This window comes from Phascolarctos cinereus, unplaced genomic scaffold (assembly GCF_003287225.1).
Source record: "Phascolarctos cinereus isolate Bilbo 61053 unplaced genomic scaffold, phaCin_HiC Scaffold_9;HRSCAF=440, whole genome shotgun sequence".
Classification (NCBI taxonomy): Eukaryota; Metazoa; Chordata; class Mammalia; order Diprotodontia; family Phascolarctidae; genus Phascolarctos; species Phascolarctos cinereus.
The window spans coordinates 244,611,804-244,630,669 of NW_027556402.1; the positions used below are offsets into that span (position 1 = coordinate 244,611,804).

The window sequence follows — 18,866 nt, forward strand, 5'->3', positions numbered from 1 at the left end:
CACCTTTCATCTGCTTTGCTTATTCCCCACCCCTTCCCCTTCTGCTAGGGTGTCTGTTCAGGATGAGGATCATTTGGGGGGGGGACTTGGGCTGGGTATTTCATGCTAGTCAGCAACCTCTCTTCCTTCCAGCATGTGGCTATGTGGTGACTGGCACTGCCAGGCTCCCTGTGCTATTTTCCCTACCACCTCTGGCTTTGAGCCCTTGCTCAGCTAGCTCTGGGTCCCTGCAGGTGAGGCTATCAAATATGGGAGCTGCTGGAAGCAGGGCTCTGGGGCCTAACCCAGAGTGCTTGGTGCTTGCCATATTTCTGGCTACAGCTCCATTGAAGGGTTTAGGGGTTGGAGTGTTGTGATACACCTACTAATTGTGTTTTTATGTCCCAGTATTTGGGCTAAATACTCTAATGGAGATTGTTACTGAAGCCGGCCCCGGGAGCGGTGAAGGTGGGTTTTGCCTGCGAGCTATGCATGACCTTCTTTTCCTAGCATCTTCTGTGCCTGCCTGGGGGCCGCCCTACTCGTGGGGCAAGCAGCATCAAATGAGCAGCCTGCCTCACCCTCTCCCCAGTGATGCCTCTTGCTTGCCCACAGCGTGCTGCTGGTGCTGGGGGACATGCATGTGGAGTGGCCTTGTCTCCATTCCCACCTCCTCCATGTTCCCTTGGCTGGTTTCTGCCTATGTGTGATGCCTTGGGGCCACTGCCACCCAGCCCTTGTTAGGAATGAGTGTGGACCATGGCTGCTCAGGGCTGTGTGGCACCAACTGCTGACCCATGATAGTGACCTGTGTTGCCTCTGCCTTCCTGGCTCTAGGAGGCCGACGAGCCTTGGTGGATCAGAAGTCATCAGTCATCAAGCATAGCCCCACGGTGAAAAGAGAGTCTCCATCGCCTCAGGGACGATCCAGCAATTCCAGGTAATGGATGGCTGGGCAGCCAAGTCAGGAGAGCAGTGTTTGAAGGGTGTCCACGAGAGAGGGAAGGGGCGGGGGGAGAGACTCAGACCTGTTGGTGCCCCTGATGGGGGCAGCCCAGCATTTTGCTCAGACTCCTCACTCAGGTTCAGTTGGTGCATTATGGTGATGGTTGAATGGGCCACTGGGCAGGCGAGGCAGGGAGTGGTCCGGGAGTCTGGGGGCTGCACCTGTAGAGCGGCTCGTGTCCCCACAGTGAGAACCAGCAGTTCCTGAAGGAGGTTGTGCACAGTGTGTTGGACGGCCAGGGAGTGGGCTGGCTCAGCGTGAAGAAGGTGAGGCGGCTGCTGGAGAGCGAGCAACTCCGAGGCTTTGTACTAAGCAAGCTGAACCGCCTGGCGCCTCCTGAGGATGGCGCCCCACAGGAGACGATCCCTGATGTGGTCAGTGAGCTGTCTGGGGTGGGCAGCAGGGGCGGGGCGGGGCTGGCGGGAGCATGGCAGTTTCCAGCCCCTGCCCTTGTTGTCTCAGGAGATAAGCCGCAAGGTCTACAAGGGGATGCTAGACCTCCTCAAGTGCATGGTGCTGAGTCTAGAGCAGTCTTATGCTAATGCTGGCCTCGGTGGCATGGCCAGCACCTTTGGGCTTCTGGAGATTGCCCAGACCCACTACTACAGCAAAGGTAAGACCTATGGCTATTGGACAGTTTGCCAGCCCTGGCTTGTCTCCTCTTCAACCGGAGTTCCCTCTTGGATTCTGACAGTTGTCCCCTTGTCAGCCCACTCCCATTCAGTCCTTAGGGACTCTCTTCCTATGTAGCTTGTTTGCACATCGTTATCTGAATGTGCTCTCTCTATTAAACTGTGAGCTCCTCAAGCAAAATGTTTACTGACTGGCTGGGGTTGGGGATTGGGCCTGTGTGATTTCACTGAGACAGGGAACCCCTGTTCCAGTGTATTGTAGGTTGGCACCTTCTCTGCGACTTAAAGTCTTAGAGTCTCAGTTGCCCGGGGCACTTGGGAAGTCAAGTGATTTGATGAAGGTCACTCAGCCAGGATGATCAGAAGCAAGACTTGAACGCAGGTCTTCCTGACTCTAGGACAGCTCCCTAGCCACTCCACCATACTGTCTACATTGTTTTCATATGAGTAGACAGTTCACAGCCACAAGAAGCTATTTACCTCTGTTTCCTGTGCTCATGAGTCTGCCTGGTCTATTTCATTTACCTCCTATCTGCCTCCTTCACCGCTGCCCTTTATCCTACCCAGTCTCTGGACCTTGATTCATTCTTCCTCCTTCTTTGGCCTGCTCATTTTGGTATTCTTTTCCTCAGAGCCAGATAAACGGAAGAGAAGTCCCACAGATAGTGTGAACACCCCAGTTGGCAAGGATCCAGTCCTGACTGGACGGGGAGACCCAAAGGCCATGGCACAGCTGAGGGTTCCCCAGTTGGGACCACGGGCACCAAGTGCTACAGGAAGGGGCCCCAAGGAGCTGGACACCAGAAGCCTAAAGGAAGAGAATTTCATAGCTTCTATTGGTGGGTATCGCTTTGCTCAGTGTGACAGACAGGCGCTAATTTCGGAATCTTCCTTCTATGCCCATACTCCATCCAGAATCCTGTCCTTATCTTTGCCACACTTTGCTTTTCAGAGAGGAAGGTTCACCTTTACTGACTCCCTGTCCCTTCCTAATACACCCTCTTATCTTCTTCTGTCCCTTATTGCACCTTGACTATACCTAGACAGTGGGCACATTGTTTCTCAAGGCATGGGGAGGGCTAATGAGGCTCCATTTTGTATTTGCACTTCTGACTTCCTTGACTTATTGGCATCTGGAGTTTCCTTTCTGTACAGTAAAAAGGCCAAGTGGGCCCTGGAAAGCTAGAAGCGAGTTGGGAAATGTGTCCAAAGTAAAAAAGGTTGTCTGGGCCTCTGTGGTCCATTTTGTTCCCTATCCTACTTATCCACTTCCAGGAAAACAGTGCTGACTCCCATGGGGACTGTCCAGCAACCCTCATACTCCTCTTCATCTTTGGGATCTCTAGCAATCTGAGCCAGTTTTTCTATAAGTATTTCAGCCTCGGCCTTAGCTGAGAACTTAACGCTCTGCTATTTCTCCAGTCCCCACTAGAGAAGGAGAGTGAACCTTCAGCAAGAGAGTGGGGAGCTCTCTGTGTACTACCCACAAACCACCTGGCCCTGAGCTGCCAAGATCCTAGCTTGCTCTTACCTTGGCCCTAGTCCCTGAACAACTTCACACTTCATGCTGTTGACTACTTGTCACAACTCTTAGTAACTACTGCTTTATCACTAGAAAATGGTTATGGATAAAATTCAGGTCCAACCAGTGCATGGCCTTGCCTAGTGGGTGCTAAGCCCTGCCAACTCAGTGAGAGACTCTTCTCAGCTGATGTTTCCTGAGAGGAAGACCTCCTGAATCGTGAGATCAAAACTCTCTTTTCCAGCTCTACAAAAATGCTATTCTGTAATTCTCTTACATTCCCTCTGACATTTGCCAGAAGGCAGGGGGGAGCTTAGCTTCCACTGGACTTCCAGACAATCTGGAATGTTCAGCATATGGATCAGGCTATGCTGTTAGTCCAGCTGAGGAGCTGAGGAATGCAGACTAGGCTTCCGGCACTGGGGGGTAGTGCAGACTCTGAGTGGGAAGAGCTCTTCTGCCAGCAGCTAGGGGATTGGTCACTGGCTAAATAAACAGGCCTCCATCCATCCCGAAGCCATCAATGAGTTAATCGTGTCTGCATTCAAGCTCTTGAAAACCTTTCATTGCTTGTTTGTTGCCTGAAGTGGCACTTTCCTCCAGCGTGAGTCTTTATAAATTGCCTTGTCACATCCTTTCCACCCAGGACAAGGACCTGACCACCCCTGATGGGGGAGGACCAGAAGTTTGGTGCCCTCCACTTTTCTTTAGTGTGTGGAGAGGCACTGGGACTCTCGATTTGGAATGCTGTACCCTGTCCTGGATCTCCTGGGGTGGGGTGGGTTTCCATTCCGCCCGTCTGACCAGCCTCTGACTCTCTCTGTCTTTCTCTCCTGCTTGCATTGCATCTGGGGTAGAGTTGTGGAACAAGCACCAGGAAGTGAAAAAACAAAAAGCTTTGGACAAACAGAGTAAGGAACAAACGCCCCCCTCCCTGCCCCAAAGTCCCCCATACCTGCCAACTCCCCAGGCCCAGCTGGAGCAGGCTGACTGCGTCAACCCTATCCAAATTTGCTCTAGGGGATATTTGGAATAAGTGTGAACAGGTAGGTGGTATGTGGAATACAGGTGTGAGGCCCGGAGACCCCTTCTCCCCTCGTTGCTACAGTTCCTGTTGAGTAAACCCTGGGAACCTGGTTCTCTGTGCCATCAGAGTTGGTGGGGAGAGTGCTTGCTTGTCAGAGAGTCCCTTGTTGGATGGCATCTCCCTCACCTATGCAAAGGCCTCTGGGCACAGTTGGCAGAGATGGGTGCTGCCCCTCCTGTGTTGAGTCTGTAGCTGCACCTCCCTCCCTGGTGCCTTGCCTAGGGGTGCTTTCTTGCTTTCTGTCATTCTGTCCTTCTGCCATCCCATTGTTGGGGGTGGGCGGGAAGAGGAAGTGTGGGAGGCCTTTGTCTTAGGTCTGGAGACTTTGAGGAGGCTGAGCAGTGTCCAGTGAAACAACTGCCATTTCTTTGTCTCATTGGGCATTACCTTCTCAAGCCCCTTCAGACATTTACTTGGGAGCCACTGTGTGACCCATCACTTTTGCCTCAGGCACCAGTGGAGTTCAAGCTGTGAGTGCAGTGGTGTGTGTTTTAGACATTTGTTTGTGGGTCTTTTTGTGTTTGGGGCTGGTTTACCAAGGGTTGGCAAGGGCAAGAAGAGGGTCACAGAGTCCCTTGGAGCCAGGTTGGATGCTTCTCAGTTAATTTTTAAGGAGTCTGGGGGCCTGTTAATCCAATGGGATGCTGAGGAAAGTCGTCCATGGAAAGGTGATTAGGACTTGCTGACCAGTTCTGAAACCAGTCTGTTCTGTTACCTGTGTCCCCATGGTCCATGCATCCTGGGTAACCAGATATCCTCCCCCTTTTCTCAGGGCCTGAAGGAATTAACCTTGGTGAGACAGATGAGAAAAAGTCCCAGATCAGCGCAGATAGTGGTGTGAGCCTGGTGTCCGGTTCTCAGGTTGGTTATGATTCTGTTGGGGGCTGGATCTAGGTGTCCATCTCAGACCTTTTATGTGATCTATCTGAGAGGGAGGGCATAAGAGGTGGGGAGAGGGGAATTGAGTACTTCTTAAGGAGACTTTGGGTAAAACAAATAATTTGCTGAGCCTTGTCTTTCTCTCTCTCATTTCAGAAAAGTGACCTGGAATCTACCATTAATGTAGGCCCAGCAGTTATGATCCGAAGCACAAGCCAGGATTCTGAAGTTAGCACTGTGGTAGGGGAACACCACACTGGCATCCTGGGTGTAGGGAACGGAGGAAACTGCTTTTTCCTTTAGAGACTGACTCTAGTTTCAGTTCACTGTGGTGCCTACTCTGGTCCTGCCTGTTTGTGGAAAGATCTGTCTGTCTTGGACCAGACCTTGAGACCCCCATACTCATAATTTTATAAGTAACAAAATACTCCTTGGGAGCGCTTGGCATTTCTGGGGGACTATGTCGAGTTCCAGCAACTTAGAAATTCTTGGTTCCTTGTTAGAGGATTTCTTTGCCTTGGGGAGTATCCCTTATTGCTTGTTTTCCCCTCCCCCCCCCAAGGTGAGTAACAGTTCTGGAGAGACATTGGGAGCGGACAGTGACCTGAGCAGCAATGCAGGTGATGGACCAGGTGGTGATGGCAGTACCCATTTGGCAGGACTTCGTAGCACTGTGTCTGACAGCGAAATTGAGACCAATTCTGTCTCAGGAGCCATCTTTGTAAGCTTTATTTTCTGCCCAGGGAAAGCCATTTCTTTTGTCCAGAAGGGGAAAATCAAATCATGAGGAAGAAGGAGATAGAGCCAGGAATATGGATCTCCTTGATGTAATTCAGAGTTGATTTTAATGAGAATTTCCTTCAGACTTTTTTCTGCCTCACAGAACCATATAAATCTATTGTCTGGGCTTTTTGGAGCAGAGGTTTCAAACGTCTGGCCAACAACACTACTACCGAGTGTGGCCTGAACCAGATACAAATATAATTAGAAAATATGTATCAAAATATGTAGAAATACAAGAAAATACAGGTAATGCCATATTTTAAAACTAAGTCAGTATGTGGCCTGCAGGGATCCTTATGTATGGGTTAGTGGTCTCTGTTTCTATTTGCATTTGACACCACTGTTTTTAGTAACGTTCTCTTCAGTCAGTGATCATTTGGACACCTAACCCAATTCAATAAGGGCTTATCAACTCATGGAATAATAGTAATAATGTCAGTGTGTGAAACACTCCAAGCAGTGACCCTGATATCAGAGAAGTGATAAAAGATGCTTTAGGATTAGTCAACAGTAGCAAGGTCAGAACTGAGTTGGTCTAGACTGTCGTAGACTATCTCAGTCAGTCAACAGGCATTCGTTACCTGAGCAAATGCCATGCATTGTGCTGAGCTCTGGAGACAGAAGGGGAAAGCAGAAAAGAGACTGCACGCAAGGGCTTACGTTTTACTGAAGGAGGCAATATAGAAATCAGAATTTACAAGATAAATTAAGAGTTGGATGAAAGAGGAGATGGACTTGGGGAACTAGTAACTTGGGAGCAAGAAGGCCTCCTGGAGGACATGATGCTTGAGCTGAGTCGAAAAGGAAACTAGACTTTCTAAGAAATGGGGTTTAGGAAGGAAAGCATCCTAGGCATGAGGAGCCAGCCGTTGTAGAGGCACCGAGATGTGAGATGGAGTGTTTTGTATGAGGAACAGCAAGGCCAGTGCGGTTGGCCCATCCACTGCCTAGAGGGGAAGAGGGTTAATTGAGGGTTTTAAAGGCCAAACAAGGTTTTATATTTGACCCAGGAGGTAATGGATATCATTGGAGTTTACTTGATTGGGGGGTGGCATGGTCAGACCTATGCTTTAAGAAAATCCCTCTGGCAGGTAGACGGAGGCTAGATTGCAAGGGGGAGAGCCTTGTTTAAGTAGTCCAGATAATGAGGGTCTGAACGAGGTTGGTAGCTTTGTGCATATGGGAGGGATATTTTAGACATTGAAACTGAAAGATTTGGAAACTGTTTGGATTTGTGGGTTGCATGAAAGAGAAGTCAAGGATTGCACCACAGTTGAGAGCCTGGATGCCTGGAAGAATGGTAGTGCCCTCTACAGTAGTAGAGAAGTTCAAGGGAGGGGAGGTGTTTTGGGGCCAAGATAATGAGTTCTATTATGCACATGTGGAATTTGAGATGCTTACAGTAGGACATTGTTTGAAATGTCCAACAGTTAAATTGGGGATGTATGACTGGAATTCAGAAGAGAGACTAGCACTGGATAACTAGACCTGGGACTCATCTGCAGAGACATGATTATTGAACCCAGGGGAGCTGACAAGATCACCCAATGAGAAAGCATAGAGAGAAGCCTAGGACAGGCCTTGAGGGACACCCCCAGTTAGTGCTTATGACAAGGAAGAAAATCCAGCAAAAGAGACTGAAAAGGATTGATGAGACAGGTTGGAGGAGAACCAAGAGAGAGCAGAATTGAGAAGACCCAGAGAAGAGAGAATATTCAGGGGGAGAAGGCAGTCAACGTGTCAGATGCTGTAGAGAGGCCAGGAAGGATGAGGATCAGGAAGAGGCCATTAACCTGGACATTTAAGAGATCATTAGTAACTTTGGGTAGAACAGTTTCAATTAAATGATGTTGGAACCAGAATGCAGAAGGTTAAGAAGAGGGTGAAAGGACAGGAAATGGAGATACTGATTATCGTTTGACTAAACCATGTTTATCAAGCTTCCTGCTGTGTGCCAGTCACTTTGCTAAATGCCAGGGTATAGAAAAAGGCAAAAACATGGTCCCTGTTCTTAAGGAGCGTGCGTTCTAAAGGAGAAGACAATATGTGTAGACAAGATAAATACAGAAAAATGGGAAGTAATTTCAGAGGGAAGGTTCTAGCAGTGTGGTTGATGGGAAAGAGCTCTTTCAGAATGGCTTGTTTTAGATGTACTGAGTTTGAGATGCTTATGGGTCATCCATTCAAAAGTCATTGATAAAGGAGGTGGAATGTCCTGGAGGTCGGTAGATAAACATCTACCAAATGGAATTTGACAATCATTTGTTTCAGTTATTTCTGCCAGCTCCCTGAGGTAGGCAGTTGTGGCTGCTGTCTTCTGGAAGGTCAGGCTGTAAAGCCCTAGAAGGCATAGGGGCCTTAGCAGGTCACACCACAAGGCACTGGCCAGGAGGAGGTCTGGGCCAGGCTGCCTTTCCAGGATGGTTTCTCCGTAAGTAGCGGTTTGTTGAATTCGACGCTCCAGCACACCTGGCCGTTGTGTCAGTCAGAGATGGGAAGGATCCCTAGGGGAGCCTCAGCCTTTGGTGACTGTTGGTCTGTGGAGAGGCTAGAACATGACATTTAGATGGAATCAATTATTAATACTGGTGATCATTCCCAGCTGCAGGGCCTTCTGCATATGTTCTGTTAATAAAAGAGGGTGCCATTGTCCTATAGTTTAGAGTGGAGAATAGACCTGAAAGCCAACAGGATTATGCAAATGAATGGGGCTTGCCCTTCCCTGAATCCAATCCAGCTGGTCTTAATGAGCATTTCATGTCCTCTCGTAACTTCTGTGTGAAGAGTTCAGAATTTAGATAGGGTGATATTGTAAGCCATGGTATACCCTACAGTCTAGCAAGAATCCACTGGACTGCATGCCCATGAGCCCATGAGTAGGATTTCTGACTATTTCTGTCATTGCACCCAGCATGAAACTCACCCTTGCTGTGGAGGAGGTAGACATCAGTTATTTGTGAGATTGGCTTGCTGAGAACAATTGCCCAGACCTTTTGACTCAGAATAGTTGGTCTTAATGTGAGATCAATTTATATTGAGTCACCGTTGTCTAGGAAATCAACTGCAAGGCTATGAACCAAGAGATTGGGTTTTAAGGCATAGCTTTGTCGTCGTTTACAGAATTACCTTGGGCAAATGGCTTTTTCTCTGCCTGCTACAGTTTCATTCCCTACCCTTTCCCTAACTGATAAAGAGTACTGTGAGAATGAATATAATAAGGTTCTTATTAATGCTATAGAAAACCTATCTGGCTTTTCCTTGAGTCAGGTAGGTACTCCTATAAAGAGTGATAAGAAGGAAAAGTTAGACTGAAACTTTAGGGAATGATGTAAATGGCTGTAACGGAGACTAGCATTTCAGACTGGTTTGGTAAGATCTGAGAGAGCAGAAAAGCAGCAGTTACTTACTGGGCTGTTTAGAGTATTAAACCCACTGATGGTCTGACTGGTGTGTGGGGACCCACACCTGTGGCGGCTGATCTCCCATCTCCTCCTTGCAGGGCAAAGCCCACAGTCTGAAGCCAAGTACAAAGGAGAAGGTAGTGGGCAGCCCATTCGTCCTTTTGAAGACGTGAGCCAGCGTGTCTACCTCTATGAGGGACTCCTAGGTGAGTGGGGGTAGAGCTTCCCCGGGAAGGCCAGGCGCAGGCAGGCTAGTTAGGGTCAAGAGTGAGGAGGCCATCCAAACTGACGAGTTCCCTGGGAACTGGCGCAGTCACCCAGGTGTCAGCTGATCTGTGGTGACACACGGTGATCGTATATTTGAAGGCAAACAGCTTGCTGGGGTAGGAAGGAATAAGCAGCCATGAGTGATCCTGGGTGAAGGTGCTAGACTTTGGTGTTCATCAATGTCCTGTTTCTCTTTCTTTTCCTGTATTCCCTCCTTTGCTGCCGTGACCCTTCCTGCTAATAACTTGGTAGGAAGGGACAAAGGATCCATGTGGGACCAGTTAGAGGATGCAGCTATGGAGACCTTCTCTATGAGTAACCACCTTTCCTTGTATACTGTGTCTTTTCCACCTCCCTGGGAGGGGCTGGCCTCATTGAGAGGCAGCTGGGGCAGGTGGCAGCCATGCCTTCGAGTGGGGGCAGAGTCCTGTGCTCCTTTCTTCCCTGGGGTTTGAGGTGACTCCCTTTCCTGTGGCTCATGTGATCCTCTGAGCAGCCTCTCTGGTATTCAGGTAAAGAACGTTCTACCCTGTGGGACCAGATGCAGTTCTGGGAAGATGCCTTCCTTGATGCTGTGATGTTGGAGAGAGAAGGAATGGGCATGGATCAGGGACCCCAGGAAATGATTGACAGGTACAGAAGCACAGTGTGGACCACATAAACTCAGATCCTTCTGCTTCCTGCCTTGGTACTGCCAGGCTGACTTGTCTCCTCTTCATTGGGCAGGTATCTGTCCCTGGGAGAACGTGACCGGAAGCGCCTGGAGGATGATGAAGATCGATTACTGGCCACACTCTTGAACAACCTCATCTCCTATATGCTTCTGATGAAGGTAATGAAAGCCGTGGAGTCTGCTCTGCTTGAGCCTCATTACCTCTGCTACTGGAAGGACCAGGCTTGTTCCGGTCACCGTAGAGCCTGTCCACTGAGTGCCCTCCCTAAGGCTGTGAAAGTCTGAGGCCAAGTACGAAGGCTTGCCATGAGGCAGTGGGCAGCCCTAGAACAGGTGAAAGTAGTCAGTATCTCAGCCAGCTATGATGGAGTGCAGAAAATGCCAGGAAGCTAAGGGACACTCTCTTCTCTGTGAAAGTGTCGTGACTCAGTGCCACAGCCTTCCCAGAGCTGTCTTCTTTCCTATGACTCTGGCAAAAAGCACCATGCTGTTACTCAAGGTGATCTTTGCCACCACTCCTTTCTTGATCACAGAGACATACTCTCTCCATGATCCTCTTTTCACGAGAGAATTGAACGTTCGTTTGGGGACTGGCCTCTCCACACAAGGTCTTACTTTGGCTTCCTAGGTAAACAAGAATGACATCCGGAAGAAGGTTAGACGCCTCATGGGAAAATCTCACATCGGGCTTGTGTATGGCCAGCAGATAAATGAGGTGTTAGATCAGTTGGCCAGCCTGGTGAGTACATGCTACATTACCCTCTTGGGTGCTTCTCCACCTCCTCATCAACCCTGTATTTAAGAAAGGCAGATAATACTAGTCCAATTGATGCAGGGAGGAGGCCCCTGTAGAGCTGGGCCTCTGGTGAAGCCTAGGGACTTCTTCTTGGAATATGGTTTTTAAATGCGTAAAATACCTAGGGTTACAAAGGGTTGGAATACAGGTATCAGAATATTAAAATATTAAGATCGCCTGCTCTTGAGAGCCTGCCTCTTGGTTTGTTCCACTGTGGAGATCCAGGCAACCCTGTTGGGCTCCAGAGGTATTAATTTATTTTGATTTGGAGCACTGGCCAGAAGGCCTTAGCCCAAAAGCAGATGAGAAGTTTTGTCAATGGTACAAACTCTTGTCTTTGAGATGTCCCTTCAGGGAGTCCTGATAGGTAAGACAGGAGCTAGCAGTGAGACTGCGGTGAATGGAGGCCCATTCTTACCTCCAGTACTGACCAAGGCCCTTCAGCCCAGAGTCCTCTTTGACTGGGATTGAGGACCCTCCCTAAAAGGTGTCTCCTCCACTAGAATGGGCGGGACGTGTCTCTCCAGCCAAGTGGCAGCCGTCACATCAAGAAACAGACATTTGTGGTGCATGCAGGGACAGACACCAGCGGGGATATCTTCTTCATGGAGGTAGGTGTCGACCAGAAACATGGAGAAGGAATAGAAATCTATGGGCAGCTAGGTGGTGCAGTGGATAGAGTACCAGCCCTGGAGTCAGAAGGACCTGAGTTCAAATGTGGCCTTAGACACTTACTAGCTGTGTGACCCTGGGCAAGTCACTTAACCCCAATTGCCCCCCAAAAAAAAGAGAAAAAGAAAGAAAAAGAAATCTTCTGGCCAAGAAGCCAGAGAACATTTGTCAGTGTCGTCATAGGGTTATAGGAGTGGAAACTCACTTTTCCAAAATCACCTGGCTTTTGGCTAAGTAACAGTGTAAAGGTGACCAGTGATTTCTTTTTTTTTAATTAAACATTTATTAATTTATTTATTTTCAGTTTTCAACATTCACCTCCACAAGATTTTGAGTTCCAAATTTTCTCCCCATCTTGCCCCTTCCCCCACCTCAAGATGGCATGTATTTTGAATACCCCTTCCCCTAATCTGTCCTCCCTTCTTATCTCTCCCCCCCTTCTCTTATCCCTTTCCCCTTCTATTTTCCTGTAGGGCAGGATAGACTTCTCTACCCCATTGTCTATATATCTTATTTGCCAGTTGCATGTGAAAACAATTTTTAACATTTGTTTTTAAAACTCTGGGTTCCAGATTTTCTCCCTTCCTCCCTCCCCACCCACCCTCATCAAGGAGGCAAGCAACTGGATACATGTTATATACATGTGTACTCATACAAAACACTTCCATAGTAGTCATGTTGTGAAAAACTAATTATATTTCCCTTCATCCTGTCCCGCCCTCCGTTTATTCTAGTCTCCATTTTAACCCTTTCCCTCCTCAGAAGTGTTTGCTTCTGACCAGTGATTTCTTACCATAGGTTGGTTTCTTTCGAATTTTAAAACATATCTCTTTGATTAGTGATTTCAGGATCCAATTATAGCCCACCACAAGTTGCACTGGATTAAAAGAAGTTATAAGAGCATTCCGGTTGGTCTCATTTGGGCTTGATTTTCATGTTTGTCAGAAGAGGCCAGATAGAGAAGGCCTGCCCTGAACGAGAAGTGCAAGCCATGGGCTGACGGGGCTAGGGGAGGGGCTGACAGTGTTATTGATGAATTACACCTGCTGCATCAGCCCTTGGCTGGATGGCCCAAGGGGATGCCGACCCTAACTTGGTGTGGCTTAGAGGCACTCCCCCTGTGAGCCAGTTGCCAGGAACCTCATTCCCTCAGCTCCAGCCAGGGTGTGTCTGAGGCCTCAGAGCTTGCCACCTCTTTCCCTGCCAGGAGTTCTTAGCCATCCTCTGGAGACAGGGCAACCCCAGCCCCCCAGAAGAGGCCCTTCCCTGGGACAGCTCTCCACATCCAACGTGCCCTTTGCCTGTCTGACAATGGCCACACTGAGGCCGCGGGCTTTAAGGGTGTCTTAGAATGTTGCCCAAAGCTCACCAGCTAGAGTGGGCAGCAGTAGGTGTCGTTTCTATACCCTGAGCTTTGTGCATACCATTGTACTGGCATCTTTTAAGCATCTGAACCACACCCTGGTCCTCTGAGCATCTCTCTGCTTCCTCTCTGGCCCTTTGGATAATTACTCTGTAAGTGATTATGGAGTGCAGAACAGTGTGGTCCTTTCCTGTTCTCCAGGCTATGAAATGGAAATGTGTTGTTTGGCTGAAAATCGCAACTGAGCTGGGCTAGAATTTAGGGGCTTACAGTTCCCATTGAGCTCCTTTGACCTCTCTTTCATTATCATGTATCTCCACAGGGTTCTTGGAATCCGTAGTAAACTCTGTTGAATATTAAAAATTCTTTTTGACAGGCTTCGGGTGTCCTTGGTGTAGACCAATTGGTTTTTCTACCGCCCTTTGGTGGGCAGAATACATGGAAGTCACTTACAAGAATAAGATATTTTATTTAAAATACATTCAACTTTTCTTTTTCTTTTCTTTTCTTTTTTCTTTTTTTTAAGGCAATTGGGGTTAAGTGACTTGCCCAGAGTCACACAGCTATTAAGTGTCAAGTGTTTGGTCTGAGGTCAGATTTGAACTCAGGTCCTCCTGACTTCAGGGCCAGTGTTCTAACCATTATGCCACCTAGCTGCCCCCATACATTCAACTTTTCAGAGATAAATTCAATAGTCATAGGAATGAAATATTTGTTAAATGGAATGATACCTGAGAAAGCTCACTTGGGAGGGAATGAGATTCATTCAAAAGTGACTGTGATGTAAAAACACGACACCTATCAACAAAAAAAGGATAGAAAACATGGCATGAGCAAACAGAGGCACCTCTGTGGCATCGACAGTGCTGAGATTAGGAATCTCACTGATTGGCCTTCTCCTCTGGTCAGCCTGGCCCCCTGACGAGTCACATCACCTCATCTCTAAGGACGTTAGCTTAGAAATGGAAGGATGAGGCATCCCTTATCTCCTTCGCATCTCACACAGTTCCTAGAGCTGTGTGCAGTGGATTTTTGATAAATGCTCATTTGTTTGAAAAGAGCGTTGCCTCCTTGACTTAATGAAAGGCCTCTCTATGACTCCCTCTCTTCTTACAGGCCTCTTAGGAGGATGTCCTTACGTGAGCTCCACATCTCCCGTCTCCTAGCAGAGAGCTGTGGGATGGGGCCGGGGGGTTCTGGGACACTGCCACCGTCAGTTGCTGCAGGAGGCGAGGCTGCGTGGGGCCTGAGGCCTCCAGGAGGCAGGAGCCACTGAGCCTGCCGTCTTCTCCCCTGCAGGTGTGTGATGACTGCGTCGTCTTGCGCAGCAGCATCGGGACGGTGTCTGAGCGTTGGTGGTATGAGAAGCTCATCAACATGACCTACTGCCCCAAGACCAAGGTGCTGTGTCTGTGGAGAAGGAATGGGCCTGAGACGCAGCTTAACAAGTTCTATACCAAGAAGGTACCAGCGCGGCGTCCTCTGCTGTGGCGGAGTGGGGAGGGAAGGAGCCCCTGTCCCGGGAGGTCAGAGAGCTCCGGGCACGGCCCCTTGTCTCAGGTCTGGGTCCAGACCCCCGGGGCCCAGGGGCTGGCCTAACTGTCCGTCTTATGTGCTGCAGTGTCGGGAGCTGTACTACTGCGTGAAGGACAGCATGGAGCGGGCTGCGGCTCGACAGCACAGCGCCAAGCCAGGTGAGAGTCGGAGCGGCGCCTCTCCCAGGCAGGGCCTTTCTGGACTGTCAGAATTCCGACAGGGAGCTCCCCGGGGCCTGACAGCCTCCTTCCTCAATACAGGTCCAGAGCTGGGCGGTGAGTTCCCAGTGCAGGACATGAGGACGGGCGAGGGTGGCTTGCTTCAGGTTACGCTGGAGGGGATCAACCTTAAGTTCATGCATAGCCAGGTAGGTTGGGCAGGAGCAGCAGGAGGCACTGCGGCCCACTTGTTGTGTGCAGGGGCAGGGGCAGGGCCCCCAGGGCCTCACCAGGGAAGAGAGAGAGAGACAGAGGGGGCAGCTGGCACCAGCGGTGGACCTGGCTGAGGGGGGCAGTGGCCCTCCCCAACCACAGGCAGCCAGAGGGAGCAGGGGTGCAGACGGGGCCAGAGCATGTGATTCGGGCTGGGCTCCTGAGGGCAGTGTGAGGGGGAGCGTCTCCTTGACCCCTCTTTGCCCGCTCCCTCCGGCTCTGTCGGCTCCTGGGCTTTTCTTTTGCTTGGCGTTGGTTTGTTCTGTGAGTGTGGCCCCGGCACTTTTCTCCGTGTGTGAAGCTCGTGTCTGGCCTCTTGGCAGTGGGTGGGTTTTGGCCTCTTCCTCTCCTGCAGATTCTTCCCCTTCCTAGCTCCCCTTCCCTCAACCGTCCCTGACTCCACAGGCCATCCGGACAGAGCGGCCCGCCCTCCGCCTCTCCCCCGTGTGCTTCCATTATAGGACCCATGACTTCTTCCTCTCGGTCTTTTTTAACAGTGTTCCTTTTCCTCCCAGTGACATTTCCTTAAGCTAATTCCATTCTGCAGCCAGCGCCTCCTCCTGGGCCCCTTTCAGCTGTCTCTTCAGCCAGGTGTTTTCCCTCCCCTTTCCTTGCTGTGTTCCCTCCTTTCCCTGGGGTTCTGAGCCATAGCTGGTCATATGCTTCCACTGCTGCCCCTGACCAGGCAGGGGATGCCCAGAGAAGGTGAACCTGCTGTTGGACTGGGACCTTCTCTCTGCTCCTGGTGTTTCACTGCTACTGCTGCCCAGATTTCAGTGGGACCGTCTGGGTAGTGTTGGGGTCATGGGAAACAGCCACCCAACCAGCCTGGCATCCCCAAGTGCCTTTTCCTTGTGGGATTTGGGGGGAATCTGTCTAGGGGCCTAACCTGAGTGTTTTTCCATATCCATGAGGGCCCCAGGGCCTTCTGGGAAAAGGACACCAGTGCCCTCTATGTTCCTCTTCCAGGCTGATGGAACTTAGCCAGCATATCCAGCTACCCTGTCCTGTTTATCTCCTGCTTCTCCTCTTAGGCCCCATGAATACTTTAATGCGCTGACTCTATGTCTATGCAGGCTTTTGCCTAAGGGTTTTGTCCACCATGGTTTGTCCCAGAGAGAAGGGGTACCGAGCCCTGACTCCTGTCCTTGTGGTCTCATTTCCTCTTCCACTACGTAGACTGGAGGCAGTGTGGCCCTCAGAAAGCTATGCCCTAACCTCTAGCTATGAGTCACTAGCCCCTATTCCAAAGGGGCACTCCCACCCCCCACTCCCCACCCAGGCCCTTTCCAGCCCACTTCAGTCTGAGGGGAGTCTCTCACCTGTGCCAGCCCTCTGCGCCGGAGGAGGATGCATGGTGGGCCAAGTGGGAGGCCCTTGGGTGTCGAGGCCTGCCCGAGGCAGGGGCCTGGGTGGAATAGCCCAGGCCAGTAGAGGGGCCACAGGGTTGGGGGTGACCGATAAAACTAACGACTGCATTTCTCTCCCATGCTTTCTCCTCCGGCCAGGAGCGGAAGGTACACGCCCTTTCTGCTGTCTTCGCTTCTTAGCCTTTTGAGTTGTGTGTGTGGATTCTCCTCTCCTCCTTTGGGGAAATGTCTTCCCTATGTGTGGGTGGGGCTGCAGCTGGGGGGCTGGGCTCCAGGGGCACGAGTGGAGCCCGGGGGCCTGACGCCATCCTTCCTCCCTCCTTCTTTTGCAGGTTTTCATAGAGCTGAATCACATTAAAAAGTGCAATACAGTTCGAGGCGTCTTTGTCCTGGAGGAATTTGGTAATTACACTCTTTTGCTCTTAGGTCTGGACTCACATGGCAGTAACTCAAACCTCTGAGCACTGGAGGAAGGGCTTGTGGGGCAGGTGCCAGGGGACTGTGGGGGCAGCATGGAGCTCAGAGACAGTAGGCCCGAGGGGAATGAGGATGCAGAGCAGGGAAGAGAACAGAAAGGTGAGAGTCAAATTCTAGAGAATCAGGTGCAAGGACAGAAAGAGAGGGCCTAGGGAGCGTCTCCCATCCTCCTCTGCCTGGCCTAGCTGCCGTCAGAAACTGCGTGTTGGATTGCTGCCCAGCGCCTCCTGGACCCTCCCGGCCTGCACCTCTGTCCACTCCCCCTTGTTCTCAGGCTTCAGGCTGTGAAATCTCTGTGCTCTAGAGTCACCGAGAGGGTCACAGGGAGATGGAGAATAGGCCAAGTCCATGAGGAAATGGAAGTTAGAGACGTTCAGAGCACCCGAGGAGAGGCAAGTCAGCTCAGAGCTGGGAGCGGGGCCAGGGTCAAGGGAGCAGTGATTCCCAGAACAGGAGTAGTGAGGAGGGGGCTGTCACCCCGGGGCTTTGAGTTCCTGCTGTGTTTGTGCTTCACTCTCTTGTGCCCCTTCATCGCTGCTATGAAAACCTTCGTTCTCCAGCAGGTAAAGTGATCTCGGCTCGTGCTGGCCCCTGGCCCCTTTCCTCAGTCCCTGCCAAGGGCAGGGGGCTCCCTGCAGGCACATTGCTGACTCTTTCTTCTCTCCCTTTCTCTTCCCACCCTCTATCTCCCCAAACCTCACTCCACCCCTGTGCTGGCTCCTTGGTTCTGTGAGTTTTATCCCTCCTCTCTTCCTGCCAGACTCCCCACTGGGGAGCCTTCTAACTGGGGAGAAGGATTTGGGGTGGCTTCTTCTCCCTTCAAAGATATTATTCTTTACTCCCCAGGGTCCCCCCCTCCCTGGGTCAGGATTAGTTGTGGTCAGCTGTTACTCCTCCTCTCCCTCTCTCTGGCACCAGGGGATGCTCTTCTGCTCTTGGGCCCAAGGGGCCATGGTGGTGGCTGCCCCAGGTCAGCCCGGCTCCCTGTGGCCCCTGCATGGTGGGAGCAGGGACCATTCTCGGCCTTGCGTTCTGGGCTGTGGTCATGTGTGTATTTTGCCTGTCGCTCCCCTTCCTCCCCACTACCTGGGTGCTGTGCTCGCCTGTACCTTCTGCTCGGTGTGTCTGCTCCAGAGCCCTCTGACGCTCTCCCTCACACGGGCAGGCCTGGCTCACTCCCACCGCTCAGGGAGGAAACCATTACAAGCCTGGTGGGTTTAGCGTTGCCTCTATTCTTCCTCTTCTTCTAGCCCTGGGGGCTCTTGTGCAGGGATCTGTGGGAGATGGGGGGAAGGAGGGATTGTGCTGGTCATCCCAGGACCTCTGGCTCAGACAGGGGGAGAAATAGCAGCTCCCCTGGGCGGGCTTCACCAAGGGAGCTGACAGCCAAACACTGCTGAGGCAGGAGGGGCCAGTCACCCCCCCCCCGACTTTGGCTCCGTGTCCACCCCCCCACAGCAGATGCAGAGCCCCGAGGCTCAGGCAGGAGCCCTGAGGCCCAGGCAGGAGCCCCTAGGCCCGGGCAGGAGCCCCAAGGCCTGGGCAGGAGTCCATGACTGCCTATCTCTCTGGCCTCGGCTGGGGCAGCCACTGTGTGGGGCCTGAGGGGAGGGAACACCGGCCCCCAGCACTGCTGCCTGGGGGGCCCGCTGCCCTGGAGCTGGGGCTCTCCATTTTGAACTCTCTGTTTTGTCTCTTGCCCGCCCGGTTTTAGTTCCTGAAACTAAAGAAGTGGTGAGCCACAAGTACAAGACGCCAATGGTGAGTGCCCGCCCCTCCCCACCAGGCCACTGGGGTCCTTCAGACAGGGGGTGGGGAGGGCCCCTGCTGAGCCTGGGGGAGGAGCAGGAAGCTGAGTTCACTTGTGCCAAGGACCCAGGAGTGCCAGAGACAAGCCCTCCATCCTGAGGGACGTGTAGAGCGCCCCCTCTCCCGCTGCCAGGGTACTGCATGGGTGGGATGTGGGGTCCCTGCCCGGGCGGTCATGCGTCC

At 51.3% G+C, this 18,866-nt stretch overlaps 1 protein-coding gene across 1 annotated transcript in view; it reads left to right on the forward strand.

Annotated features, from left to right (window-relative positions):
• MADD (MAP kinase activating death domain) overlaps positions 1-18,866 on the forward strand; it is a 41,388-nt gene that overhangs the window by 21,512 nt on the left and 1,010 nt on the right. Inside the window, 21 exon segments of the mRNA XM_021009683.1 lie at positions 388-447; positions 817-919; positions 1,173-1,359; positions 1,448-1,598; positions 2,250-2,456; positions 3,997-4,050; positions 4,999-5,087; positions 5,262-5,345; positions 5,668-5,826; positions 9,388-9,424; positions 9,427-9,495; positions 9,809-9,871; positions 10,069-10,189; positions 10,283-10,388; positions 10,858-10,968; positions 11,529-11,636; positions 14,360-14,524; positions 14,682-14,754; positions 14,857-14,963; positions 16,730-16,799; positions 18,589-18,635. Coding sequence (XP_020865342.1) covers positions 388-447; positions 817-919; positions 1,173-1,359; positions 1,448-1,598; positions 2,250-2,456; positions 3,997-4,050; positions 4,999-5,087; positions 5,262-5,345; positions 5,668-5,826; positions 9,388-9,424; positions 9,427-9,495; positions 9,809-9,871; positions 10,069-10,189; positions 10,283-10,388; positions 10,858-10,968; positions 11,529-11,636; positions 14,360-14,524; positions 14,682-14,754; positions 14,857-14,963; positions 16,730-16,799; positions 18,589-18,635 — 2,171 coding nt within the window.